General features: G+C 36.9%; 3 protein-coding genes across 3 annotated transcripts; 2 read left to right on the top strand and 1 right to left on the bottom strand.

Moving 5' to 3' along the window:
* Positions 1-3,737: 3,737 nt before the first annotated feature.
* LOC131795839 (smad nuclear-interacting protein 1) lies at positions 3,738-10,500 on the top strand. The gene is made up of 10 exons (XM_066174209.1): positions 3,738-3,856; positions 4,836-4,908; positions 5,507-5,570; positions 6,012-6,072; positions 6,864-6,972; positions 7,870-7,960; positions 8,305-8,357; positions 8,546-8,655; positions 9,634-9,724; positions 10,140-10,500. The coding sequence occupies exons 1-10, from the start codon at positions 3,741-3,743 to the stop codon at positions 10,233-10,235; spliced, it is 864 nt and encodes a 287-aa protein (XP_066030306.1). The 5' UTR covers positions 3,738-3,740; the 3' UTR covers positions 10,236-10,500.
* Positions 10,501-18,536: 8,036 nt separating this feature from the next.
* LOC131795822 (5-hydroxytryptamine receptor 1D-like) lies at positions 18,537-19,484 on the bottom strand. Its single transcript, XM_066174002.1, has one exon. It carries the CDS (start codon positions 19,482-19,484, stop codon positions 18,537-18,539), a length of 948 nt encoding a protein of 315 aa, XP_066030099.1.
* A 2,126-nt stretch (positions 19,485-21,610) lies between these two features.
* On the top strand, positions 21,611-26,536 carry LOC131795824 (selenide, water dikinase 3-like). The gene is made up of 4 exons (XM_059113427.2): positions 21,611-22,198; positions 22,750-22,846; positions 23,064-23,376; positions 25,768-26,536. The coding sequence occupies exons 1-4, from the start codon at positions 21,663-21,665 to the stop codon at positions 25,920-25,922; spliced, it is 1,101 nt and encodes a 366-aa protein (XP_058969410.1). The 5' UTR covers positions 21,611-21,662; the 3' UTR covers positions 25,923-26,536.
* Positions 26,537-27,721: the final 1,185 nt, after the last annotated feature.

The raw sequence follows: 27,721 nt of genomic DNA, 5'->3' as shown, positions 1-27,721 counted from the left end.
TGCGCAACAGGATTGTTTTAAAATAGATTTTCTTTTTTACTCCATGATGTTTCCTAAAAAAAAATGTTATCATCGTAAATTAGTCTATTTGATTCTGTTACAGCTCAATTTTCCGGAGAAAAAAATAAATTCGTAACCAAACTGAAAGGAAAATGACACACAAGTATCAGTGCCCACATATGAGCCATAATTATGATTTAGTGTAACTTTGTATCGAATCGAATTTATAAACAGAATATTTACTTGCTCCAGCTTCTAAATATCCTTGAAATCCAGGTTGACGTCATCACCAATGAGAACAAATGGTGCCCAGTACTTCACCTCCTTAAACTTTTCAATTTTTCTCATACACTTCATGGCCTGATTGAGAGTTTCACTTGCCTTGTTGCCATTAGCAAGTGCATTGTAGAAGAAACACATGAACTCTAGGGTTCCCTTGTCGCCAATCGCCCATAAGGTTATTACAACAGATCTAGCACCGGCACCCAGAAGTGCACGCGCCATGCCGACCACACCCTCGGCCCTGATCTCCCCACGAGCAGTGTGACAGTAGCTTAGTACAACCAGTCGTACCTGCAACCCCTCTATGACATCTTTCATCGTCAGTAGATAGTCCTTCTCTTGCGGCTGAGGGTTTTCTCTTGTAGTGTTTGGTGCCAAGATAACTTCTCCAGTCTCCATTTTACCGTGCGCTGCAATGTGAACTAATACTACTGATGATATTCGTTTTAACACTTCATGTTTGTTGCCACTTCTCCAGTGAGGGGGAAAACATTGAGGATACGTCCGATCATCTCCACTTCGTTCCTCGCTCCTGGAAGTTGCACCAGACATCTTCCTTGATAGATAATATCTTTGAAACAAGGGTCGCGAACAAGCAATGTATCAGTCTTCGTGTGAAAGTCAGCTGGGCAATCATGAATTAGTTGTAACGTCGTCAGAGAGGGAAGCACAAAAATTCTGTAAGAATCACTTAGATATGATAAGTTCGAGCCCTGCAATGTTGCATAAGGTACAAGGCAAAATGGCCCCTCAGGAACGAATGTTAGCCCGTTGTCTTCGATCAGATCAGCAGTAGGAATAACGATGATTTCATGAAGCTTCTTTAACGGAATTGATTGGGAGTACCTCACGTCAACTTGGATCACATCGTTGGCCACTTCCTCCTCTTTCGGCAAATCAGGCGGAGGATTTTCGCTTGTGACAGTATCTCTTGCATCGATCTCCTTAAGGGTGGTTTTGTTTGGTAGCTGGATGAAAAATTATAATTCATCCTCATACTTAAAATTTTTCACGTGTGCCTTTCTCAACGGGATATTATCCTCGCTAAGGCAACCCAGAGGTAAACAAACGGTCCACTAATAGCTATGAAAATTGTCCTCAATGGGACACAACTTAGAGAAACGCACGAAGCGCTGTGCGTTGAAGAATCTTCGGGCTGATATGGGTAGATGTCGGTTAACACGGTAGAACATGGCTAACTAAGGGTAGATGGGGGTTAACGTGGTAGAACATGATGAACCGTAGAGCAACTGGGGGTTAACGTGGTAAAACATGGCTAACTAAGGGTAGATGTAGGTTAAAGTAGTAGAACATGGTTAACTTAGGGTAAATGTGAGTTAACGTGGTAGAACACGGCTAACTGGGGGTAGATGGGGGTTAACATGGTAGAACATGATGAACTTAGAGCAGCTGGGGGTTAACGTGGTAGAACATGGCTAACTAAGGGTAGATGGGGGCTGACGGGGTAGAACATGGTTAACTTAGGCTAGATTTGAGTTAACGTGGTAGACATTAGACATTGGGGTAGATGTGGGTTAACGAGGTGGAACATGGTTAACTTAGGGTCAGGATGGGGGTTAACGGAGAAGAACATGGCTATCTTGAGGTAGATGTGATTTAACTTGGTAGAACATGGCTAACTTAGGGTAGATGTGGGTTAATGTGGTAAAACATGGTTAACTTAAGGAAAATGGGGGTCAATAAGGTCGAACATGGTTAACTTAGGGTAGATGTGGGTTAACGTGGTAGAACATGGTTTACTTAAGGTAGATGGGGGTTAACAGGGTAGAACACGGCTAACCTAGGGTAGATTGGGGTTAACGTGGTAGAACATGGTTCACTAAGGGTAGATGTGGGTTCACGGGGTAGAACATGGCTTACTTGGGGTAGATATGGGTTAACGTGGTAGAACATGGCTAACTTAAGGTAGATGGGGGTTAACGTGATAGAACATGGTTAACCTAAGGTAGAGGGGGGTTAACAGGGTAGAACAGGGCTAACTTAGGGTAGATGGGGGTTAATGTGGTAGAACATGGTTAACTTAAGGTAGATGAGGGTTAATAAGGTCGAACATGGCTAACTTAAGGTAGATCTGGGTTAACGTGGTAGAGCATGGCTAGCTTAGGGTAGATGTGGGTTAATGTGGTAGAACATGGTTAACTTAGGGTAGATGTGGGTTAACATGGTAGAACATGGCTAACTTAGGGTAGATGTGGGTCAAAGTGGTAGAAAATGGCTAACTTAGGGTAGATGTGGGTTAACGTGGTAGAACATGGCTAACTTAGGGTAGATGTGGGTCAACGTGGTAGAACATGGCTAACTTAGGGTAGATGTGGGTTAACGTGGTAGAACATGGCTAACTTAGGGTAGATGTGGGTCAACGTGGTAGAACATGGCTAACTTAGGGTAGATGTGGGTTAACGTGGTAGAACATGGCTAACTTAGGGTAGATGTGGATTAACGTGGTAGAACATGGTTAACTAAGGATAGATGTGGATTAACGTGGTAGAACATGGTTAACTTAGGGTAGATGTGGGTTAACGTGGTAGAACATGGCTAACTTAGGGTAGATGTGGGTCAACGTGGTAGAACATGGCTAACTTAGGGTAGATGTGGGTTAACGTGGTAGAACATGGTTTACTTAAAGTAGATGGGGGTTAAGAGTGTAGAACATGGCTAACCTGGGGTAGATTGGGGTTAACGTGGTAGAACATGTTCACTAAGGGTAGATGTAGGTTCACGGGGTAGAACATAGTTAACGTAGGGTAGATGTGGGTTAATGTGGTAAAACATGGTTAACTTAAGGGAGATGGGGGTTAATAAGGTCGAACTTGGCTAAATAAGCTTAGGTGGGGGCTATCGGGGTAGAACATGGTTAATTTGGGGTAGATGTGGGTTAACGTGGTAGAAAATGGTTAACTTAGGGTAGATGGGGATTAATGTGATAGAACATGGCTAACCTTGGGTCGATTGGGGTTAACGTGGTAGAACATGGGTAACTTAGGATAGAGGTGGGTTAACGGGGTAGAACATGGCCAAATTAGGGTAAATGTATGTTAATGTGGTAGAACATGGTTAATTCGGGGCAGAAGTGGGTTTCTCGTGGTAAAACTAGGCTAACTAGGGCATGTCGTAAGCCATACATGAAGTCTGTAATATGAATGTTTTTTGCCATTTTTCGTTTTCATGGCATTCAGCCATGACGTATATAGAGGAGGTATGTAAGGTGAATAAAGTTCCACAAGAATGATAAAGGATTTCATCACAAGAGGTTTTCTATTGAAAATTCATGCCTGAAAGATTATTGAAAATCCATTTGACCGTTCTATCCCGTTTCTCGTCTTCCTCTTGAGAAGGCTTACGTTGACACATTAGTTCTGTGAAGTCTTATTTGAAGTATCTTTCCAAACTTCGAATCACACTCTGTGTTAATTATATGAAGCGACGATTAGTTTAAAATGGCGAGCGTTGTGAGGAGACATCGTTCGAGATCGCGATCACCTGCACGAAACAGAGGAAATCGAGACGATCGTGATAACGAAAGAGAACGTGATAGGCGAAGTCAACGCAGGGAGTAAGTTGTAAAATAGAAGGCCTTTTTTTTCAGTTACAGATCGAAACTAATCACAAATTTTGGAGTTCAAAAGGGAACCAAATTGCCGTAAAGTGATTTGCTAATAAATAGTTCTGCACCACTGAGGGAAAGTGATTCATGTAATAAGGCATGGACCTTGACTCTTACATAATTTCCTTTGCTTCGGAAATAAAATCAAAGGTGGAAAACGAAAGGAACTCTTATCTCGATCAGCAATAAAGGCGAACAGCAGCAGTAATTTTAGCCTATAACTCAAACGAAGTTCTTTTTGTTATCAATTCAAATATAAGGATAATTTATTCTCCTTTTAAGATTTCTGACCACAACCATTAAGAATTGTTCGAAATGCATTCTTTAAGCGAGCCAGAAATTTATGCACACTTAGAATATTGAAAGGGAGTAACTGTCCTGATTTCTGTTTAGCTCTTAAAATAGTGAACATTTTCTCCAAATATTAATTCATGTTCTGTTAGGGGAAAATTACTTGAATGTACTTCAATTTGATTGGTAGAGAACATGCTGATTTAGCCACTGATTGGCTTAACTAGCTTAATGTCTGCAATGGATTGGTTTCCCATTGGAAAGGATATGTTTGAGAAAAAAAAAGAAATGGCTGTATCGATTAGTTACAAACTGTATTTCAAAGCTGTGAATTCTTATGCTTACTTTGATGAGATAAGATGAACAGCCAAATGTATTTCCCTATTTTTCTTACAGCAAATTAATGTTGATGTCTGCTGAAAGAAATATATTGTCTAATTTATAGTTTTTTTCATTGTTAATTTCCCACTTTGCTCCTTAGTTTGAGAAGTTTATACATCTTGTACATGTGGCTAGTGATAGAACAGTGTCATTAATCTTAGACCCAAGTTTTTCTTGTGCTGTTACAACTGTTCCTCTGAATTTTTGTCTTCCAAAGCACAGCAGTTGAACTTTGAGTAATATCTTCTTATTTAAGCAAGCATCTAGAACCAAGAAATAACAGAGTGGATGGTGGAAGGAGGAGTCATCATCAAGACACAAGTCATGGAGTAAGTTTAGCAGAGCATTTGATAATAAATGAACTTGTTGAGCAGTAAATGAAAGTTTTTTATTTCATCCCTGTTTATAGAGTTACAAGATGCGATTTCTTTTTATATGCACAATACTTTCAACATTGCTAATCCTAGCTGTATACAGGATATTTGTCATGATTTTGAACCCAATTACTGCCTAGTTCACCATAGAGTGTCTTTGGCCTAGCAGTAGCCCATCAAAATGCAAAGGTGTGGGGTTTAATTTCTCATGGAGATGCAGAATTTTTTCTTTGTCCCAGGCTTGCAACACGAGGGAAAAAAACGTCTGTTTCTATTTCTTTCCTAGGCTCAAAAAACATTTTTACCATCACTCATATTCTATTTGCACAAGATGCAATTAATACAACATAACCTAAAATAATTTTCTTTTCACTAGTCTCCTAGAACCTTTTTCACTTGTTGCAGTCTTCTTAGAACTACATGACATTTTTATGTTCTAGACACAGCTACCTTTCCTTTTTTTATCTTAGCTGGAAAAACTGGTTGCTCTTGGCAAATTACCATGGACTATGGGTTGTTATTTAGTTATTGTCATGCTTTTCATTTTAATCAGAGTAGATCTGCCAGTAGAAGAGAATGGGACAAAGATAAGTATCACAATGAAAGAGCTCCTGAAGGTTGGTGGATAGAAACCTTTTTTTTTCTAATGTTTCATCCATTACATTGCCTTTCAATTGAATGGCTCAAATTATTAAACCATATTTAAAATTGGATAATTTTATTTTTCACTTTTTTCAATGCTTTTTAAGAGGAACATCTTTAATGACTGAGTATGTGAAGGGTACAATTTCTAAGGAACATGTGATTGTCTGGGTACACACCTGCCACACACCTTGTGCAACTGAATTTTGTCACTTGTTATGAAAGCTACCAAAGGAAGGAAACAATTAGACTCCTCAAAACAATATCACTACCTCAAAAACTTTGTGTTCAATGTAATTCCTACCCTCTTAACTATTTAGTTTTAATTTCAAATTGTCTTTTAATATAAAATGTTACAATTTATTGATGATAAATTTTGCATTATTTTCTGACTGATAATTTGTTTATCTTTTCAGCCTCTCATCCAGAGAGAAGATACCACAACAGAAGGCAGGAAAGGCAACATTCACCAACAGAGTAAGCATCATTTTCAGAATGTATGAATGTTTAATACTATAATAACTTGCACCATTACTGGTTATGAGGTAACCCATGTCCCCCCAATTCTGATATAGTGGAAGAGGAGAAGGAGGGGTTTGATTTGTATTTCTAAAATAAAGAACCACCTATAAAGACATTCCAATGTATTCTCAAAGAGTCATCAAGTCCATTAAATTATTATTATTACACATACAAATACATCTTTGTTCAAGAGTGTCAAGTATTTGATTGCCTCACATTTCCTTTCCATGTGGTAATGTTTCTCAGTATTCATGCTTTTGTAATTGATTTGCTCATCTAACTCTTTTGGCTTTTGAGCTCTGTCACATTTTCTCATTCATGAAGTAAATTACTCCTACTCTCTCTCAGCACAGTATACATGTACAATTATAATGTTAAATTTCAATATGTAAAGGGTTTCAGAGTTGTAAAATTATGTGTAACTTGTAATGCTTTAGCACACTCAGAAAATAATCCTAGGCTGTTAGTTCCAATATTTTGTTAGGCCTCTTTTTTTCTTCCAAAGATGTTCATTTGGTAGATGACTGATTTTTCTTGTATGGTTATGCTTGGTTTTCTGGATTAAATACTGAACATTTCTTTCTCATAAGGCATAAAAAAATTACTTGATCAAACTTAGGGATTTCTGTCAGTAATAAATAGAAGAATAATACATCCTAATTTATAGACAATTGTGTTTAAAACTTGTTATACCTATTTCTTGGTCGCCAATTTAAAGAATTCTCTTAATGTATTCAAATTCAAAGGCATCAAAGACCTGCTGAGGACAGTGGTGGACAAGATGGAAACCTTGAACCAGATGGTCCCAATTACAATCTTTCAGGAAAATTAACAGAATATTCAAACACTTACAAGGTAACTACACCTGATAGTCATTACAAATTCAATAAATTTGTCATTCTGCTTTTATTCCACAGAAAAAAATTTTTGGTTTCTGTCTTAATTGATGGTACATTTGGAGTAAAATCCTTTAGCACTGGACATTTATGTATTTGCTTTGTACTTGATTTGATGTTTGGGTTTAATGTTAATTCTTATACATTCAACTCACTATCTCTTTCTGATTGGCTGAAAGCATACAAAGAATTTTTAAAATCAGACCCTGGGACACATCTAGCTGCAGATTACACAATAATCATGTGTCAAGGACACTCAAGGTCACAGGTAATCATGTCTGCAGTGCATGATTTCTAAGGGTAATCTTGAGATGGTATGCCAACCTTCCAAAATGATTGTTGACCACTGCCAACATAAATTCTTTTTTGATGACAAGTTTCTGATTTCCAGTCGCAAGTGTCTATTCTGTAAATTCTTGAGCTTTGAGTACTGACTAGTATATACTTCTTGAAATGCATTGCTGTTCTTGGAATTATTCAAATGATACAAAGTTATTTAAAGTAAACAATGGTTAACAGTCTAAAGGTTGATATCAGTAACATTATTTGTTCCCATATTATGATTTTCATATATACACAGTTATTGATACATTCAGGGGTTTATCGCAAACCCACATAATGACCAGCTCCCGGTTGGCCTGTTAGCTCAGTTGGTAGAGCACTGCACCAGTATTTCCAAGGTCATGGGTTCAATTCTGTACAGGCCTGAATTTTTATTTTCAGGCCCTATTTTCACTACTGCTTAAGTAGAGTTCATTACTGCAAAGATTGCTTTCATGTTCATTTCTTAAACCGCAGTTCACATAATTATATGATTTTCATATATTCACAGTTATTGATTGCTTGTTGTTTCAAGGGTGTGGTCATCAAATATAATGAACCCATAGAGGCAAGGAAGCCGAGGACAAGATGGCGTCTTTATCCTTTTAAAGGAGAGGAGGCAATGTGTACGTACCTGAAGGCTCAAAAATTTTTTGTCCTAGCCTCCTAAGATTATCGCATATCACTGAAATTAACACCCCTTGAGAAAGCCAAAATGAAGCCAGCTCCTGTAATGAATACCCCTTATTGGAGTCTCAACTGTTTTGTATTTCTTGTCTTCACAACTGTGTTCCAGCTGATTTTAGTTGGCAAGAACAGTCCATGTACTCCATTTAGGACAATGTTGGAGGTTGTTTTTTTGGGGGCCTCTCTCGTTAATCACCTGGCAACTTACTCTGTTTACCCTGGGAGGGATTTACTCCATTTATTTTACTTTGATGTGAGAAATATAAAAATTTTTTTTTTGTAGCTGTTATGCACATTCACAGACAAAGTGCTTACTTGATTGGAAGACAGAGACATGTAAGTTTGTCATTATACTTGTTAACCAAAAATCTAAAATAATAAATTATCAAAAGATTGCAAAAGTTACAAGAGATTTTGAGACTTCTTTGTCATTGTTATATGTAAAGCATTTAAATATTTTTACATTTACTTTTTGCTCAATCAAACAGGATTGGCTAGTTATCTCCTTTATTTACATCTTTCAGATAGTTGATATCGCAGTAGATCACCCATCGTGTTCAAAACAGCATGCAGTTCTCCAGTACAGACTAGTAGATTATGAAAAGCCAGATGGTACTTCTGGCAAAAGAGTCAAGTATGTTTTTCATTGCTGTAGAGGTTTTTGAGTGTTCCTGGAAACAGATTTAACAATGCAAATGAAAAAATTGCATGCTTCTGATTGGCACACAAGTGCAAAGTTGTAACATGAGTGCAAATTACAAATAGTGCGCACACACTTTCAAAATTTCATCTTCACTATTATTATGCCTGAGGCAGTGCCTTGGCTTTCCTTGATGTTTTTTCATGTACATTATAAACAAGTAATAACATTATTTCTCTTGTAATTTTGTGTAATAAAACCTTGCAAATTTTTCAAAGACTACAAATTGCATTTGTGCATTAGCATTCATGCAATTTTGTTGTTTTTAAGAAATTCACTTGTGCTTATTAACACCAAATTGCACTCAACATCCTGTTATTACCTATATACTTATTATGACTTAGAAAAAAGGCAAGTGGTTTTTACTCTATGTGTAGTGGTAAGCTATTGTTACCACCATTTAAATTCTTCAAAGCTCAATGCCAAGCTTATATACAGGAAATTGCATTGAATGTGCAAGCATATAGCAATGTGTAAACACAAGTGATATTTGGAAAGTTTTTAAAATTACCCAAGCTGTGGACATAAAGTACGATAGGAAAAAAATTTAAACCCACATGAGACCATACACATAATTATGTCTAACAGTTTTATGTGATGTTTTGTGTGTTGTAGTGTAACGCTCAAATTTTTAATGGTTTTATCCCAGGAAATAGATAATGCTGATGGCAGTAATGATGATGATGATAAAGCGTTCATTTATTCTTCGTCTTGACTAGCAAAGATCTGTTGATTTCCAACTGCTAGGCCCTTCCCGTCACTTCAGTAAAATTTATAACTTGTTTGAATCTGTTGAGCAAAATTCCATGGCCCTTATTGAGGCACTGGCAGTCAGTTTGTAGTATTATAATTTCTGTCATTTTTACTTTGTTTTTGTTGTTTTTTTTTTGTTTGTTTCTTTTTCAACTGTAGACCATATATCATTGATCTGGAATCTGCAAATGGAACATTCCTCAACAACCAGAAAATTGAGCCCAGAAGATTCTATGAGTTGAAAGAAAAGGTAACGGCTTTATTTACGCGGGGACGAAGAAATAAATTGCAGACGAGCTTCCATAAGTGACGAGACGTAAGCCGAGTCTCAAAACTCAGGGCTTCGTTTTTTAGTTTAAAATACTGGGCAAGGATCGTCATGTTTCTGTCTCCGCTTTCCACTTCACGTGCGTATGTTTGTAACACCCCTTTTATTTCAAAGAGGGCACGTTAAACTTGCAATCTGATTAATTCTTAGGGCAGGCAATATTTTCCAATTTTTTTACAAAAATGAACCTGTTCCTCTATTGGTCACGCCTGTGGCCTCGGGTAACACTTTCAAGACCGCGGTCACAGTTTTCACCAAAGGCACCTCCCAGCCGGCATTTGCAATGTAATATTTCCTTGTGGTATATTAATAATTATATAATTTTTATTTCTTGTAGGATGTTCTTAAATTCGGCTTCAGTACCAGAGAGTATGTGATTCTAACGGAGAAATCTCAGGTTGACGATGATGACGATGAAGAACCAGCTGAATGATACAGAACACTGCGAGTGTTAAAAGATATTAAATTCTTAGCTTTACTTTTGTTCACCATGAGAGTCCAAAAATAATTCAGATAGCTCCGCCAAGCCACGAGGGAAAAAAAGGGCCACATTTTTGTTTTCCACAAATGAACGAGAAGAAGCTCAGAGGAGTAGTGTCACCATGAACTCTCTATGGAGATGTTTACCAAAATTTTTTATCGCTTGAAGACTGATTTCAGTTTGTCGCGGAAAAGCACAATTTTGCGATTGTTGGTGAAGTTGATCTTTATATATATATATATATATATATATATATATATATATATATATATATATATATATATATATATATATATATTTACTTAGGAGTCGAGCTGTGTGAGACATTTCCTTCACACTTAATAGATAAAATAAATAAAAAAAGGTCCCATTATTTCTCTCGGTAAAACGGGAATGACGTTTATCGCTCGTAGACAAGTGTTCGTTATGTGGTCCTCTGTAGAGGTTGCACTTCCAATACAGCTGGTTCTATGTAAGTTCGCAGTCTACTTTTTAATTTTATGTAAATACTCCTTCGCATTTCATGGGGTCGACAGGCACACCGCTTGGTTGAGAAGCAGCTTTACGACGGTGTGACTCTATATTCTTTGTGCGTCTACTGCCATGTACAGGTCTGTTTCATCTTTATGGAAAAGAGACAACGAGCAGTGTTTATCTCAGAAATTATTCCTTATGGGCACATTTTAGTATTCTCTTAAAACAGTTAGTAATAAAAGATTATACTCAAGTTACAGTAATGTTAATGTTGATCCTACCCGAATGTGAGGAGTGGAAGTGAAGGTTTTTGCTTACGACATTGTACTTATCAGTTTGTGTTCGTCACTTTCGCCTTTTTATGCTTGTTAAGAATGTTTGTCGTGCTTAAAACTAGTAGATCAGTGATGATGGCTGTTCTCGATTTGTTGTAACTTTTGTCTCTTAGTTAACATCGCTGGCCGGGATATTTTATCTGACATCCTTTATCGATTTTCGCCATCCAGAAGAAGCCATTCTTTTATCATAGTTTTCTTGTTCTTTTCACTCAAATTTACCGCTGGTGATTTTACAAATAGTCCTCGCTTCGCAAAATGCAAAAAGACACTAAAGTCTACAAAATCAATCTCATAGTCACGTCCCGCCGGTGTTGCACCTCTCAACATAACTCATTATGTGAGAAAATTTTTAAAATTTTGTTTCTGTATTTTTTATTTGCTTGTTAAACAGGGATAAGAGGAGTACCTTCAACTTTTCAACAGTTCTTTAATGAACAAGCAGTAGTATACTTTATCATATAAACTACGGTGTTATACAAAAATTTTCAGTCCTGAGAAAAGCTGTAGCAACATTCGTGAAAAATTACGATATTTTTTCACATTTGTTTGATATCGCCAATAAGCTGCAGACATGTCACTCCCCTTTCGCGCCACTCGGTCAAGTTGATGAAGAACGGCAAAGCCTTCAACATTCTTAGTTTAAGTCACTTGTCGGAACCTTTTCGGATTATGGCTGCTAAAACACTGAAAAATCCGAATCGCTTACAGACAGTGACGTTCAAACTTTTCTAGAAGGGGAAGAAAACCAACATAGGAAAATTAAAACCGAAAGTTACGTATTCAGTGGCTTTGGTAATGGCATTTCTCGCGGCTGAGAACGAAAATCAACAACTGGAAGATTTTCCACAGGCCGATTTTGGCGGTGTACCTGAAAGATTTCTTCTGTAAGTAAGGACCAATTCAATACATGAGAATTTTTTATAAGGAAAATTAGGCCCATTGTTTGTTTCGTAGTGATTCAACGCATGTTTTCAGCTCGAGTGCACCAACGCACTTTACGATTTTTATTCGGGGATTGTCGATCCTTTTACTTTCATTCGTTAATTAAGTCGACTTTGCATGTCAGTAAAGGGCTGTTGTGTTTATATGACAAACAGAACAGTAATACATGGTTGCATGTAGATATGAAATTTTTCTTCTCGTGTTAAACTCGACATCTCTCTCGTTCGCTTCTCTTACTCGTGAGCTATCGAGTTAAACACTCGAAGAGAAATTCCATATCTACGCGCGCCCATGTATTATTATCTATGTATAAGCTCAGAATTAACGCGTTTTTTCCGACTGGTGTCTGTATTTAGACGTATTGCAAGGTTCTGAACATGTAATTTTTCATGATCATGTCATATGATATCGGGGAGAAAGTTATTGTATACTAAATTGCAGTGGATAGTGTTGAAGGAGCACTCTGATTGATTACTCAAATTCAGAAAATCCTTTGCTATTTACCTCTGAGCAACTCGCGCGGGATTTATTGTAATCGTTGCAGGAACAAATAAGGCAAAATTTTGTGCTCCATTGCCACACTTTTTAGTATATGCAGTACTAAAACAACTACTCACCTCAGCGTCGGCGGCACGCGGTGGATATTTACTACGCTCTTTCGCAGCTCGGGAAATATCCACCGCTATCACCTCCACCTCGCAATAATCGAGGATTGATATCACAAAAGCATTAACAATACGTTTGAGATTATCTTGAGACAGATATTTTCTGATCCGACCTATATAACTTATTGCCAAGATCGCCTTTACGCAAATGTTATTGAGGAACTGTTGTAGAGTGAGCTCCTGGCCTAATATGACAGTCAAGTCTCCTACTATACTTTATCAGACTGTTCTCTTGCCGAGTTAGCGAATAAACAATGGTCAATGACAGGATTTCAATTCGAACAAAAAGGAGGTAAGTTGGGTGGCCTCTGCTTTCCTAGGGTGACAGAAAAAGCATATGCTGAATGTTCCAATTGATAACGTCCTCACTGAAATTCCACAAATGATGCAGTGCGTTCGACCGCAAAGGGATAAGGAAACCCGTTAGAGTACAATGTCAGAGAAACCAACATGACATCTGAGCCTGCGTATGAGAATGTTGACAACTAAAGTAATGAAGGCAGCCGATTAATTCTAGCATCATCAAGAAAACCTTTTGAAAAATGATATTGGATCGTCGGGACGCGTAAAAGTGCCGTTTCAGTAGACACCCAGTAGAGTGGTTTTTGCGATAAGCAGATTGCAGAGAAGGGAACCACTTGTTAGTTTCAAAAATGAGATTATATTTGAAGCACTACCACTTCTTTGATTATATTAGATAGGAACGAAATATTTACTCCAGGTCTACAGCTCTTCATTTTATCCTGATGAATATACGATTGTTTAAGTAGTGGTCGTACGAGGGAGTGTTTAACTGATACAAGCGAGAAACAAACTAGTCAACAGTGACTCGCTGTATTGACAGGTACAATATGATCGAAGTAGTCTATGATTGGTCGGGTTGTCATAGGGTCCAAAGGACATGATTTCGTTGATACGGTTTTCATGACATGATGAACCAAAGTGTTGTTGGCCGAAGTATGTTTCAACAAACCAAGTTCTAAAGAAAGACAAACAAGTTTCAAACACGTTTTTCATGTTTTATGATATGCGCGCGAAGTAAACGTTCTAGTAATTCAAATTTCAACTTTTGAGCCAATCAGATCTCTCTGAGAACCACTGAGGAGCGGGCTCAAACGTCACAATGAAGTTGTACGATTTCAACGCAAGATCTGCTTACGAGAGTCCAGTAGCCTTTTCCACTTCATCAATTGGATTGTCTTGTTTCAAACTTTAATTTTACACAATGGGTTATGCTTTTAGTCGCAATAATCGTCGAGTATCAGGAGTCTTTAGGAGGGTTAAGGTAGGTGTTTTTCTGAAATTGAGCTTTTAAAAGACCCTTTGTGACGCCTTTACTGTAATCACCTCGACTGAGGCATGTTTTTATTTAGATATAAAATGTCCCTTGTATTTTCTACAACTCGAGCTGGCAACTATGTTTGTGTGTACGTTTTGTTTTCATATCGCACTATGCAAGTCGGACGCTATACTGAAACAAAACGCGCTGCACCCATCTCAAGATAGAATCCAAGGGTCATGTTTTCGTTTAGTGCCTATTTTGTTAACTTTAGCGGGAAGTTCAAGTCTGAAGAGGCCTTCTCTGCAAACCAGCTCTTAAATAGATGTATGTTACTCGCCAGCCGGGAGTTCCGTATTGGGAAAAACTGTGCCCTCTGTCTTGAGGATAGTTTTTCCCAATACGGACCGACCTAGGCTGGTGAATAACAATTTTATTTTTTTCCTTAAACTTAATGAAATTCTCTCCAAAAGAACCTGAATGATTTAGGGCTGTAATTACAACAAGATCTTCCATAAACTGAACAATTTTTGAGCGAGTAGATGGTAGTTAAAATAGAGGTAATGCAAATTAAAGAGAGATGCTTCACCAAAACATTTTATTTGCGTAATGATAAAGGTGATTTAGAAGGCTTCCAATAAGCTTTGAAACATTATTTTTACAGGTAACTGTCACAATCTGACACCAGTCAATTCTAGAGCGCGTAAGAACTGAAGAAAAACGCAAGTACACTTTTGAAAAAGCAACGGAACTAGTTTTGCAAGGACTGTTACGACAATGTTTTCCTAAAAAGCATTCAATGATCTTACGGAAAGTGTTATTCACTCTCATCGACGATTACTTAATGGATGAAGATTTACCTCTGTTCAGCAAGTAACTAGAAAGGAAAGTAATTGTGAGTAAATTCAAATTTTTGATTTTGAAGTGGTGAGAGTTTGCTCGTTTGTTTACTGCAATGGCGTGTGTATATCCGGTCTTTTCTCCACAAAAGCTAAATTCAAATGAGACTCTTCAACTAGACACAAAGGCTTTTTCTCACTGAATTCCTTCAGTTTCTGTTGTGCAATTTACGGTACAAATGTCTAAATTGAACAGACATATAAAGACTCACCGAAAGCGTCTTTGTAGTAGAACTTAAGACTTCGCTCGCCCTTTCACTACGAACAAATTGTTTGAGAGAATTCAGATATTAAATGAATGAAAGTTCCATCGATTAATTCAATTGTAACCAAATACCTCACGTTTTAACTTTTCAGGTCCTTTTTGTGAAGGATTAAAATTAATTACAGACGGGTTTTACGCCGCTTGTCAACCAATTTAATTTATAAAAATTCATTTCGAAACCAATATTTTTCTGTCAACCAAAGTGATTTGAGTGAGAGAAAAGAGAGGATTAATAAGTTATTTATCGGCTTGACGTAGTGATCGACGTCTTTGCTTAAAAATACTGCTCAGCCAAAGAAACGAGATATAGTTATGAAAAGTGGCAACGATGGTAGGGATGTACTCGGCGACTCACCAATGCGTTACCCTAGCTCCTTTGCCATTCTTCATACTTTAAGTTTGTTTTCCGGCTGGGCATTATTTTCAAGCAAAGTATAGTTAAACAAGTCAAGCCGATTAATAACTTAGTCTCTTTTCTCACCCTCAAATCACTTTCGTTGCCAGTAGAAAATTGTTTTCGATATGAATTTGTGGCACATGAGCAAATATGTCATGAAATGGGTTGACTCGCGGCCCAAAAACAGTTTTCAATTAACTTTAATCCTTCACAAAAAGTAACTCAGAAAGTTAAAACAGTGAGATATTTATTTACAATTGAATTAATCGATGGAATTTTCATTCATTTAATATCTGAATTCTCTCAAACAAATTTGTTAGTTATAGCGAAGTTTTACGTCCTACCTCAACCACGCTTTCGGTAAGTCTTTTCAAGTCGGCCTGTTCAATTTGTCCATTTGCATCGTAAATTACACCGCAAAAACCGAATGAATTAAACGAGAAAAAGCCTCATTAACTTCTCCTTGGGTCTTGTTAAAGTGTCTCATTTAACCTAAATTATTTGGTAAAAAAAAAAAACCACGATTTACACGCGCCACTACAGCAAACAAACGAGCAAACTCCCACAACTTCAAAACATACATTTGAATTTACTTTCGATTACTTTCCTTACAATTTTACAATATTCTTCGTACACTAATTATCGATGGAAGTGAATACTTTCCATAAGATCATTAAATGGTTTTGAAGAAAAAGTTGTCTTGACAGTTGTTAACATTGAGTTTATTTGCCAAACCTATACCCTTGCTTTTTCTTTTCAAAAGTGTACATGCGCTTTTTTTTTTTCGTACACGCTCTCTAATTGACAGGTGTCAGATTGTGACAGATATTTGTAAAAAAATGTTTCAAGTTGTTTGTAAGCGTTAAAAATATGAATGATTTCCAATTGCGTAAATAAAATACCAAAAGCAATTTTTTCACATTACCCGGAGATACCTTTGAGATGAAATAAAAAGTCGCTACAAAGGCCGGGTCGCACTAAAGCGAATTAAAATATTTTCTAATTTTTTCGCGCGTCAAAAATTGGCAAAAAATTCGCATTGTCCAAATTTTGGCGGCGGTCGCATCAGATTATTATTATTATTCTTTGAATAAAACGTCACTGATGGTTCATACGTCAATCACAACATGACAGCTGAATGGTCTAAAAAAAGAATTTGATTGCTTGCTTTGCCAAAATTTGGAGACCTCCAAAGAGGACATTGGGTCCACGGAAGATTGGCGAAAATTTGGCGATCCGCAAAAATTTACTAAGTTTTTCAAATTGAAAGATTTGTTGATAGATTTTCACTTAAACAAACAAAAAATCAATAGTGTGACTTAGATCCCGAGTGATTTTAAACAACGTGTAATTAATGTCTTGTTAAAATATATTAAAGTTCACACGGCAACCAGGTGGACAATCAGACATAGTTTGAAGCTACACTGGTTTGCAGATTTAATGAATGTAACCGAAGAAGTTACAATTCATAGACCCAACGTTTCGACACTCCTGTCTAGTGCCTTCATCAGGGGTGATCTAAACGCTGCAACAAGAGGTCCTTTTATATGATCACTAATTAGCGGCCTTTTTTCTGACGAGGTGTAAATAGGCGTCAGGAAGCAGACCGCCATCGTCACGATTTAAAGGAGCGTGGGCGGAGTTAATGTGCCAAGCCTCCAAACAAAGGCGCTGGTGGTAACGCCGATTAGTAGTGATAATTTTAGAATTATCCCACCCAATTGTATGGTTGGTTAGGCAAGTATGCTCCGATAAAGCTGAATTTTCCTTTTTGCAAAGAAAAACCGCTTTTTGGTGCTCTTTTAACCGTGTACCAAACTGGCGTTTGGTCTGTCCGATGTATTCGTTATCACAGTCATTGCAAGGAATAGAATGTCTTGTTATTACAAAACATCGATGAGTTATATTTTCTTCTTTTCGTGTCCGACTAGGATTAAAAAAAGGAACTACGACAGATGCAAAATATCGCGTAACTAAGCCAACACACCCTGCAGTTTTCATTTTTATTCATTTTCCCAACTTATATAATTTCTCCCACTCTCTGTTTACCTTATCTCTTTCAAAACTTACACATATTTCCCCTAACAAGAAAGAAATACATTTCGTTTGATTCATATCACTCCTACACTTTTTAATCAGGAGCAACGTTTGGTCAAATATCTTTCCTTTCGAAAGTTAATTTGACTACAAGATTAGAAAAGTCCTAATTTGTTTAGTTTTTGGACAATCTGCGTGTATACGGCTGGTGATTGCATGCGCCAAATTAATATTCGCCCCCGCCTTGTCTTTGTTCAAAAGAATTGAAGTTCCTCGAAAACGCAGATGAAGAATCGATCGATGAGTGGAGAATTACTTAGAACGACAAACAATTTTTATCTAATGAAATGAAACACTGATCTGATCGTTTGTGGCCGCTTTTTGACATAAAAGTTTAAAACAAAATTTAAACTGAAACTCCGACTCAATTTAAGAAATACGAGACTCCTTTATGAGGAAATGATTTAATAAGCTCCCCCACCGATCATTCATAAAACTGTTCTCCGCTTATTAACATGGTTAAACAACTTATACAATAAAACTTAAACAATAAATTCAAATGTCCCGTTTGTTTAAAATCGTTTATTTACATGACTTTAATTGTCTATCTCCTCAGAGTTTCAAAGCATCGCAAATTGCCGTTACGTACCTATCCTGCGATACTTCTTTCCACGTTTCGTGAAGTTGCCAGGTAGTTAAAGAATTGAATAATGCACTATTCATCAAAAGTTTGTGTAACTTACGGAAAAGGTTAAGTCTGTTCTCGAGTAGAGATGATGATTCCATCCCGGCTTCCTTAGCAGGAAGCGACTTGAAACTGAGTTACATTAATGGAGATACGTATTATTATAATCTCACCCGATAACAAGTCCGTTTCTCCTGTACTTACAATTGTAGTTTTATCAGACTATGAGCTCGTACGCATCGTGATACGTGTGTGACCCCAGGGAAAAATATCTAAGTCCATGTACAACAAAGTGCTCTTCTGATTGTCTTCTTTACTGCTTGTCTCACTTCTCTTATCTTCCAGCAGTAAATAAACGGGTTCAAGGCTGAGTTTAAGTACACTGCAAGCGACGTTATTCCATCAACGATTATTATCTGTGAAGAATAAGTTTTTCTCTGAATGATCACAATTGTAATTATAAATTTTGGTACATAACAAGCAACCAATGCTAACTGCACCCATAGGGCACTGTATACTGCCTTTCTGTATCGCTCCATGTTCAGTGCATTTGGTTGGCTCGGCTGTTGTCCCCTATGATCTTGTATGTGAGTCTGACGATGACTGAGAGCGCAGAAGATCTTAATATATGAATAGGTAGAGATCACTGGGCAAAATACTGCAATTATAATACCATACAAACGGGTTATTTGAAGATTTAAAGGGTAAAATGCAGCAGCAACACCGGATATAATCCAAAGGATGGCTGTAATGATGTACGTGCGTTTCAAAGTTACGATTTGTCTGTATCTCATTCCCAACAACAGGGCGAGAAGTCTGTCCACGCTAATGGCCGTCAACGTTAACAATGATACTCCACATAATGTATAGCTTGTGATGTAGACTACGTCGATTGAACATCGACAAAGACTCCAATGTCCGTAAACTAAGGACATGTGATAAACAGCAAAGAAAGGCTGAGTAACAAGACCAACTAACAGATCAGCTGCGGCCAGACAACGATACAAGTGTTTGGAAGGTGGATGAAGGGAACCTTCCTCGTTTAGGGCAACAAGGATAAGGAAATTCCCAATGAATACTGCGAGGGAGATGAGAATGTTAGCTGCACAGAAATAAATTGGGATTTGCTTTAACCCACTAGCAAAAGTGGGTGAGCATAACAGTTTTTGATAAGTTATCGTCTGCGTTCCGCGTTCTGGTGAATTTGTTGTCGCGATCATTCTGCAGCTGAATAAACGGCTTTCTCCTCAACTTTCGCTACTGTTTATCTGGAAGTGCAACATGATATATTTCGTCTTTATAGTAACCGCCCAACCAGGACATTGTAAACTCTCACCTTCCTGACAGCATCAAAAAGAAAAATCCTCAATGAACTTCACTCATTTCAAGATGGTTGGGAGTTCATGGACGTGCCTTGCATCATTCAAACTTAATGGTGTGCACCAATTAAGGTGTTCATCTGGTTGATAAATCTAACTCAGGAACGAATTTTTCAAAAAGTTGATAAACATTTCAAAGATGAAGACATCTGTTGAACTATAATATGATTATGTAATGAGAAAACTCTCTATATATACAAAACTAAAAAAGGATTAGGAACGATGAACGTAAATTCAACCTAACTTACTAGATAAACCGCTCGTTGTGGCTTCCAACATTGTTTTTTACTAAAGCTGTTGCTCTCATTCCAAATTCTTAGAGACAGTCTCTTGATCGAGGTGAATAGCCGTATTGTTATTCACTTCCATACTAGCCCATTAGCGCGTGGGAAAAGTACTATTCACCTGTGTGACATATATATGTTTGAATTTACCTTTATTGTTTGCTGAATTATTACTTTTTTTCTTCCACTTCCACCTGTCCGAGGCCAATCTCTTAATAGTTTTTCCCATTTTTAGAAATGGTCTGAGAGCTGACTATTTTCTCTGGCAATTTGGACCTCAATTTTGTAAATAATTCTATTCCGTGCGATGAAACTTTGAAAAATATGAAACATTTTTGCCACTTTTATAGTGTATATAATGTTTTCCACAGTAAGATACGATTCATTAAAATAAAGTCTTCTTAAACATCAAGTTTCCCAAAAATTATATCACATTCCGTCTGAGTTTACAGTTATATTTAAACCAGGATTAGACATATTTCCAAAATTTAAACAATATTTTGCAAGAAAAAAGCGAATACTCGATGGATTCCGCTGTCTCCTGATAGAGATTTCGAGAGGTTGCATCTGGGGAAATAGTTCTGCCAAAACGATAAAGTTGCTCACGTCTAAAAACAATGCGATTCAAAATTTTGAGTCGGAATTCCCCACCAACATCAGTGGGAAATTGCGTTTCATTGTTTTAGTGCCAAATGACCTTCGAAACCAAAATCGCTAAGAAGATTTTGTGTTATTATGCAAAATTGCGCTATTATAGCATCTGCTAGATGGACCAATATTTTATCTAGGGACAATGGTAGCCGCTGTTCTGCTGCAAAAGCTACCAAAAGCTAAAATGGTGTGACGACCTTAATGGTTCGCTTACTAGTTCTTGCTACGTGCAACTCATTCCCTTGACGTCAGCACTCTTCTCTATGCTCTTTCTCTAACGACGAAATTTCCATCCCATGACACCAAGACTAATGGTGACTTGGCTCCTGCACGGTCGCCTAAAGCTGGATATCCTTTGTTTGAAAAATCTCCCATTTTTTTTATAATTTGATTTCAAATTTCTCCATGATAATTATTTATGATAATGATATATTCAAAGTATTTGAAATTGCCCTTTCGCCTTTTCCCTTTTTCTGAATTCGATTGTCATAGGCTCAAATTTGTGATCTCTAGTGTCATTTATCACAGAGCCCGCTATTCAATGGAGAGGCGCGTCTAGGGCATTTATGCCCGTAAAAGGCAATTTTTTGTTATCTTCAATGCTTTCTCGTCGTCCTTTGGACCAGTGTGCCGAACAAATCACTTGCTTCTGTCAGTCAATGTTTTCATTCATAAGAACTTTCATAAAGATGCCTTTAGTTCACCGTTTCTTTTACCTATTGGACTAAGGGTATAAAATCTAGTCCTTCATTCCGCCAGTTATTAGTACACAGTGCCCCAGCACAGTTCCAATGCTATTTCTTAGAGGAAGAGGATCCATCCATGGTCGCCTAGTTGGTCGCCTATTTTTTCGTACACCGCTATTTTGCTCTTGGTTGCAAATGTCCAGCAGGCTCCAAACTCGCCCCAGTCCCTCACGATATGAAATCCGGCAATCATGGCCTTGGGGATATCGGTGTATACTGCATGGTAGTTACACCACCGATCTATTTAAGCTGACCAAAAGGATCGCAGTTTTCCATCTCCGTCCCATTTGTTCGAACTTGGGAAATCTAAATAGAAGGTGTCACGAGGTTGTGAAACCATGTCTCTTGGATTATATTCCAGATTTATCCCTCAGGATCACGGGTTGTCCGAAACGTTTCGTCTGTTAGACTTCACAAAACTCAAAGGATGAGGATGCAAAGTCCCTCAGGAGCAACTGCTAAAGCTCCTTGAGGGACTTGATCACAAGAGAGGAGAAGGAAAAATCGGTGTTGGAATGGACAGTTGTGTTCTTCCCACAAGGCATAAGGGAATAAGTCTTGTTCAGACCACTGATTTCTTTTATCCTCTCGTGGATGATCCTTACATGCAAGGAAAGATTGCTTGCGCGAATGTGTTGAGTGACTTATACGCTATGGGGGTTACTGAATGTGATAATATGTTAATGTTACTTGGAGTAAGCAGTCAAATGACACTGAAGGAAAGAGAAGTTGTGACGCCATTAGTGATCAAAGGTTTCAATGATCTGGCATTAGAAGCTGGTACAACAGTGAACGGAGGACAGACAGTGATTAATCCATGGTTCATTACTGGTGGAGTTGCTTCCAGTGTTGTCTCCGACGACGAATTTATCATGTAAGTTTGGTACATGAAGATCAATATTGAGTAACGAGGCAAAACCTACTGTCCAATTGGGATTTTATTCAAATTTATAATCTTTTGACAATAAAACCATCATGTACCTCTTTTACTCGTCATCTTGTCTATGATTATCTCATTTCTTGGGCCAGTCCTGAATTATTTAGACAAGTCTTGGGTTTATGAGTTTCTAATACAATACAAAATTTTATTAACTTTTCTCCATAGGGAGAGATCGCTGAAATATGATCCAAAGAGGGGGATGCAACGTTTTGTCAAGAGATTTTGGAAAAATGTCTTTTTTGGCCTATTAAAATGTTAAGATTGGAAATTTAATTCAATGAGCTCCTGATTGTCAAATAGATTCTCCTTGTCAGTATCATGGGAAATGTAAAGACAACAATGATGAGAATATGGACACTAATATTAGGGTGTAAAGGGTTAATTCATCTTCCTGTCATCTTCAGTTTATCAAATTTGCTGAATTAAATACAACCAGCCTTGAAGAATAAATTAACCAACAAATTGTTGATTTACTTTATGTTAAGGCCAGAAAGTGCAGTGGCTGGTGATGTTTTAGTCCTTACTAAACCTCTTGGAACTCAGATTGCTGTCAATGCACACCAGTGGTTGGAGGATATTGATGTGAGTCTCTCCCTTCATAAAAATGATTTACTGAAAATTTTATTGTTGTGTATAAACTACTTTCTGGGATGAAATAACTGATTTGTTGTACAGGCTATCAGAGAGACTGGATAACTCTCTCCAAGATGTCTTCTTTTTTTTTCTTTTTCTCTTTTGAGACCAGTTTTACTCTAAATGTAAGGTGCTAACTTGAAGTCTAACTTTGACATCTCTACAGCCCAAATTTTGGAACAAGATCAAGGATGTTGTTACACCTGCAGAAGTGGAAAAAAGCTACGAGAATGCTGTGGAATCAATGTCTAGGTTGAACCGGAATGCTGCTCGCATGATGCACAAGTATGATGCCCATGGTGCTACAGATGTTACTGGATTTGGAATTCTTGGACATGCAAATAATTTGGCAAAAAACCAGAAAGGCGAGGTGTCATTTAAAATACACACACTTCCCATCTTGGCCAACATGGTGAAGATTTTTAAGGCTTCTGGTATTAATTTCAAATTACTGGATGGATTTTCAGCTGAAACTTCTGGTGAGTCATAACTGAACATGATGTAGCTTTCCAATCAAAGCAGTACTGGCTAACTCTACTGTTTTGGAATGCTTTTATTTTGTCATATAGTAAAGGTTATGGCTAAGTTTTATGTAGTTTATTTCTAAAATTTGACAATTAAAAAACATGCTGTCTTAGAAATACATGCAATATAACTTTTGCCTCAAAGGACAATCTGGCAGCAAAATAGAGATGGGATCCTGGTCTAATTGTGTTGGCAGTTCATCCAGTATTTTCTTTAACTTACATTTCTGACACATCCATTTCATAAGTAATCATTTAGTAATGAATTATGACACACTTTTTTTTTATGGGAAAGAGCTTGATGGTAGCTGACCACTTATATTTCCCAAGCAACAAAAATACAAATATGTTTTCATTAGCCTTGGTATTCTAAAAATTTCTTAATGATTTCTAATTTTAGAGATGTTTCACAACCATAAGGGAGTGAATAACCATGTATTCTATTTTGTCACACCATGTTTAATAGATTGAAAGTTGTGACTTTTAAATGCCCACACCACTTTGTATTTTTGTTATTTCTAGTGATGCTCTTTCCTTCTTTTCAATTTCCAGCTAAGCAACATCAATTTCTTTAAGTGAGAGAAGGCCTAGAACATTTATTGCAACCTCTACTTTTGCTTTTCCATCTCTTGCTAATGCACAGCATAGGTGCTAAGGTTTTCTTAATACTACAGGATAGGTGTTGTTGCTACAGATGGGGCAGATAGTTATTGTGTTGTGATTGGTTTGAGGAAAAAAATTGAAAGATGAATATGGCAATCATGACCATCTATATTGCGCTATTTTGCATTTTGCCGCTGCAGCTATTTATCACTGGCTTACACAAGATGGAGACTGAAGGAAGGAAAGTAAACATGGGTTCTCTGATGAATTCTACCAAAGATATTGCTGCTTTTCACAAATTAATTAGTGCAGCTTCATGGTGTCATGCTATTGCAACAGCATAATCTCTAGGAAGATTTAATTCTTTTGATCTAAAACTTGGCAAACCAAAACTAATTACAATGAGGAAAAGTCTGCAGCACAGTCTGTCATGCTCTGCCACAAATTTACTAAATGAGAGGGTATTGGATCTCAACCTTTTTTTGATTTTTTGAGGATGAAATTGTTGAAATAAAATAGTATTTGGCAGACTACACTAAAAATCTTTCCAAGTTGTTGCAACAAATCTGTCCTGAAATGTTTTATACTCAAAATTGTTGAAAATTCACCAAGTTAGCTTCCAGTACCACCTTAACCCTTTAATTCCCATGAGTGACTAAGACAGAATTTCCCATTACAATATCAATACAGTAGCAACCAGATAAGTGATGAGAATAAAGAAAAATATCAATTTGGGGATAATTAGTTGATCCAATGCTAAGTTTTCTGCACTAACATTGTAAGAATTGTATGGTTGACAGTGAGGAGAATTACCAATTTGATCTGGGAGTTAAAGGGTTAAACTGTGTTGGCATTATTTGCTAACAACATGCCATATAGGTTGCCTATTGAGCCCAAGTGTGCTTGTCATTGGTATTCTCATTGGCAGTTGCATTTTCTTTCAATAACCGATTGATTCATTTTTACTTTTTGTGAATTTCAAGTAGTAGCAGCGATATGGATAGAGATTGCATGATGGCACAGAGACACGAAATTTCTCTTTTAATGTTTGAAAATATCACAAAACATGTGAAGATAACATGTTATCTTCATGTATGAAGATATCATGTTTCAGACAAAGGATCACTTGGTATTTCATTGGTGTTTTTTTTAATAGAGAGAGGATATTACATGGCAGCACAGAGGTAAGAAATTTCTCTTCAAGTGTTGAAAAATATTTCACAAGTGAGCAAAGAAAACAAGAGAAATATCTTTCAACACAAAATGAAAAATGTCGTACCTCCAAGCAGCCATAAAATATTCTATTTATTATATTAACACCAATGAAATACTAATTTATTTATAAAGGTGTGATTTTCATATGTAACCATAGCAAAAGTGATCTTTTCAGGTGTGAAGATAGCATTTATTTTCGCATGTGAAGATATCAAGTTTTTGAGCAAAAACTTACTTGGTATTTCATTGGTGGTTAAATGATAAAAATGCTTTTGTCAGCTCATAACAATGGTGTGTAGGGTTATTATGGCAAGATATACCTTAGAATGTTTGCAGTTCCTCCTCTTTTTCAAAGTAAGTTGCATAAGGGAAAAAAAAGTGAAAAAAAGTTGATGTTAGTGGCCTGCATAGAACCCTAGGAGTGAGACTAATTTTTTTTTCTTTTAAAATGAGGGACTGCCTGTAGACTGAATATAGACATCTAAAACATTATTTAAGGTTTGTAACATTACTTGTTTTGATTCTAAGGTGGTCTTCTTGTTTGTCTGCCACATGACAAAGCCCAGAGTTACTGTGATGAGCTTGAAGCTTTAGATGGAAAACCATCCTGGATTATTGGTGAAGTGGTGAATGGAAACAGACAGGCCAAGTTGGAGACAGATCTTAAGATTATTGAAGTTTAGGAGTTGGTCGCCAGTTATACTAAATAAAAAATAAATTTAATAATTATGTATGATAGATAACTACTTGTTTTGAAGGTTAGAACCCCTACTCCATGCCGTAATGTCTTATTATTCAAAGAAGTATGGTTTTGTTATTTTCAATTGAATTCAAACTGTTTAGTTTGATTTTTGCTATGATAGATGCCATCCTTGATGTCATATATGAAGTTCTTTGGGTAAAAAAGTGAATCCTGAAGAATGGATGCTTCAGATATCACAGGAGATCTGCAACAAAGATGGTAATTAGTAATTTTGCTTTCTCTGCTGAGCCTATTGCATGATGCTTGTTGGGCTCAAATTTCCCAAGTCACTGTCTTGAATGGTTCATATTTGTGGTACTAAGTATTAGCTTGACTCTTTGTTCCTTCAGTGAATTCATGGTGTTTAATTTGTGTGTGAAAATTTAAGTGCTCTAGTTGTTATCTTGTATGAAGCTTTTAAGGTAAAGATTGTAACCTAAGGAGCTGATGTTATAGATATAACGCAAGGCCAGTATAATTTCTTAAGAGCTTCATGTGAGTTCCAATGTAAGTTAAATTATCATTTGAACCCATTAAAAACTGAGTGCAATAGAATATCTGCTGTGTACTTGTTGCAACTGCCATTTTTTTTTTTTCATGAAAAACGAAGTTGACTCATAACTTGTTTGTAGTTTTACTTTAAATTAGGATCAGTATCATTAACCAACTGTAAACACTCTAATATGTTCCTGGAGGGCATACTAATTTTCAGAGCTCCTAGGCAAAAAACCAAAATACCATTCATTGTTATTCATGTGAACATTCACTCGACTGAAATTAATTTAATATGCAGTAGACACTTCCTTGGTTGAAGAACCTTCAAAATTTTAAAGGGAGAACTCTTACAGCCTCTCAAACGCAATTATTCTTTGATAATGCTACCTAGTCTGAATAAATAAATTACAATTATAGTATGTTATAACATTTGCAATGCACTATGCAAGAAAGTCAGGCATGGTGCCAAATTTCAAGATAGACTTCCTGTCTTTGGTTAGGAGGGAGGAGTGAGTATGGGCATTTTAGAGATGAAGCCTATTTATTTGAAACTTGAATTTCTACAAGGGGAAAATTGGAGCATATAGGGTTTGTGGGTAAATGAGAAACATGGTAATGTAATTTTTGCTCCAAACCATCTTAAGTGTTCAGTGAACAATTTTACATCACTTCAAGTCTGCATAAAAGTGATATCCAGCACTAAAAGTGGGATTGCAGGTACTAAGACACACTTTGTAGATCTTCTGTAGATCTTATTTGCTCAAGATTAGCTCCTAAGCAAATATTTGAACCATCTTAAGCGAGCTATTTCTGCATCACTCCTAAAGGTAAAGACAGTAAACTGAACGTGGACTATTGAAAAATAATTGATTGAAACAAATGGTTATTTTATCAATTTACTATTGGTAGTATCGCGAAATAATTTTCAACTGCTGCTTTCTTTTCTTGTAAGTGCTCTTTACCGAGCAGGACCTCTTTCCCTTATTTGTTTGAAAAAAAAGCAAAAGCTCTAAAAAGTTAATGCCATTCATGTGTAAAACTACTGTACACTTTATGGAAGAATATGATTTAAGAGGAAGAAATGATAAGTACTCAAAAATCAAAACTCCTCAAAATGCTTTAGAGAGAGCCCTAAGGGAAAACAGATGAGGTCATGTTTTTTTTGTGTTATTGAAAGTATTTTCATGAAGGGGGAGGGATGGGGTGGATTGGTGAAATTGTTAGGCTGACATAACCTTAAATTTG

This window comes from Pocillopora verrucosa, chromosome 11 (genome assembly GCF_036669915.1).
Source record: "Pocillopora verrucosa isolate sample1 chromosome 11, ASM3666991v2, whole genome shotgun sequence".
In the NCBI taxonomy this organism is placed as follows: Eukaryota; Metazoa; Cnidaria; class Anthozoa; order Scleractinia; family Pocilloporidae; genus Pocillopora; species Pocillopora verrucosa.
This window is presented reverse-complemented; position numbering and strand designations above follow the sequence as displayed.

Coding starts and splice junctions, on each gene's coding strand:
- LOC131795839 (XM_066174209.1), top strand. CDS start 3,741: ATGGCGAGCGTTGTGAGGAGACATCGTTCGAGATCGCGATCACCTGCA. Junction 3,857..4,835: donor AGGCGAAGTCAACGCAGGGA/GTAAGTTGTAAA, acceptor TTCTTATTTAAG/CAAGCATCTAGAACCAAGAA. Junction 7,961..8,304: donor TAAAGGAGAGGAGGCAATGT/GTACGTACCTGA, acceptor TTTTTTTTGTAG/CTGTTATGCACATTCACAGA.
- LOC131795822 (XM_066174002.1), bottom strand. CDS start 19,484: ATGATCGCGACAACAAATTCACCAGAACGCGGAACGCAGACGATAACT.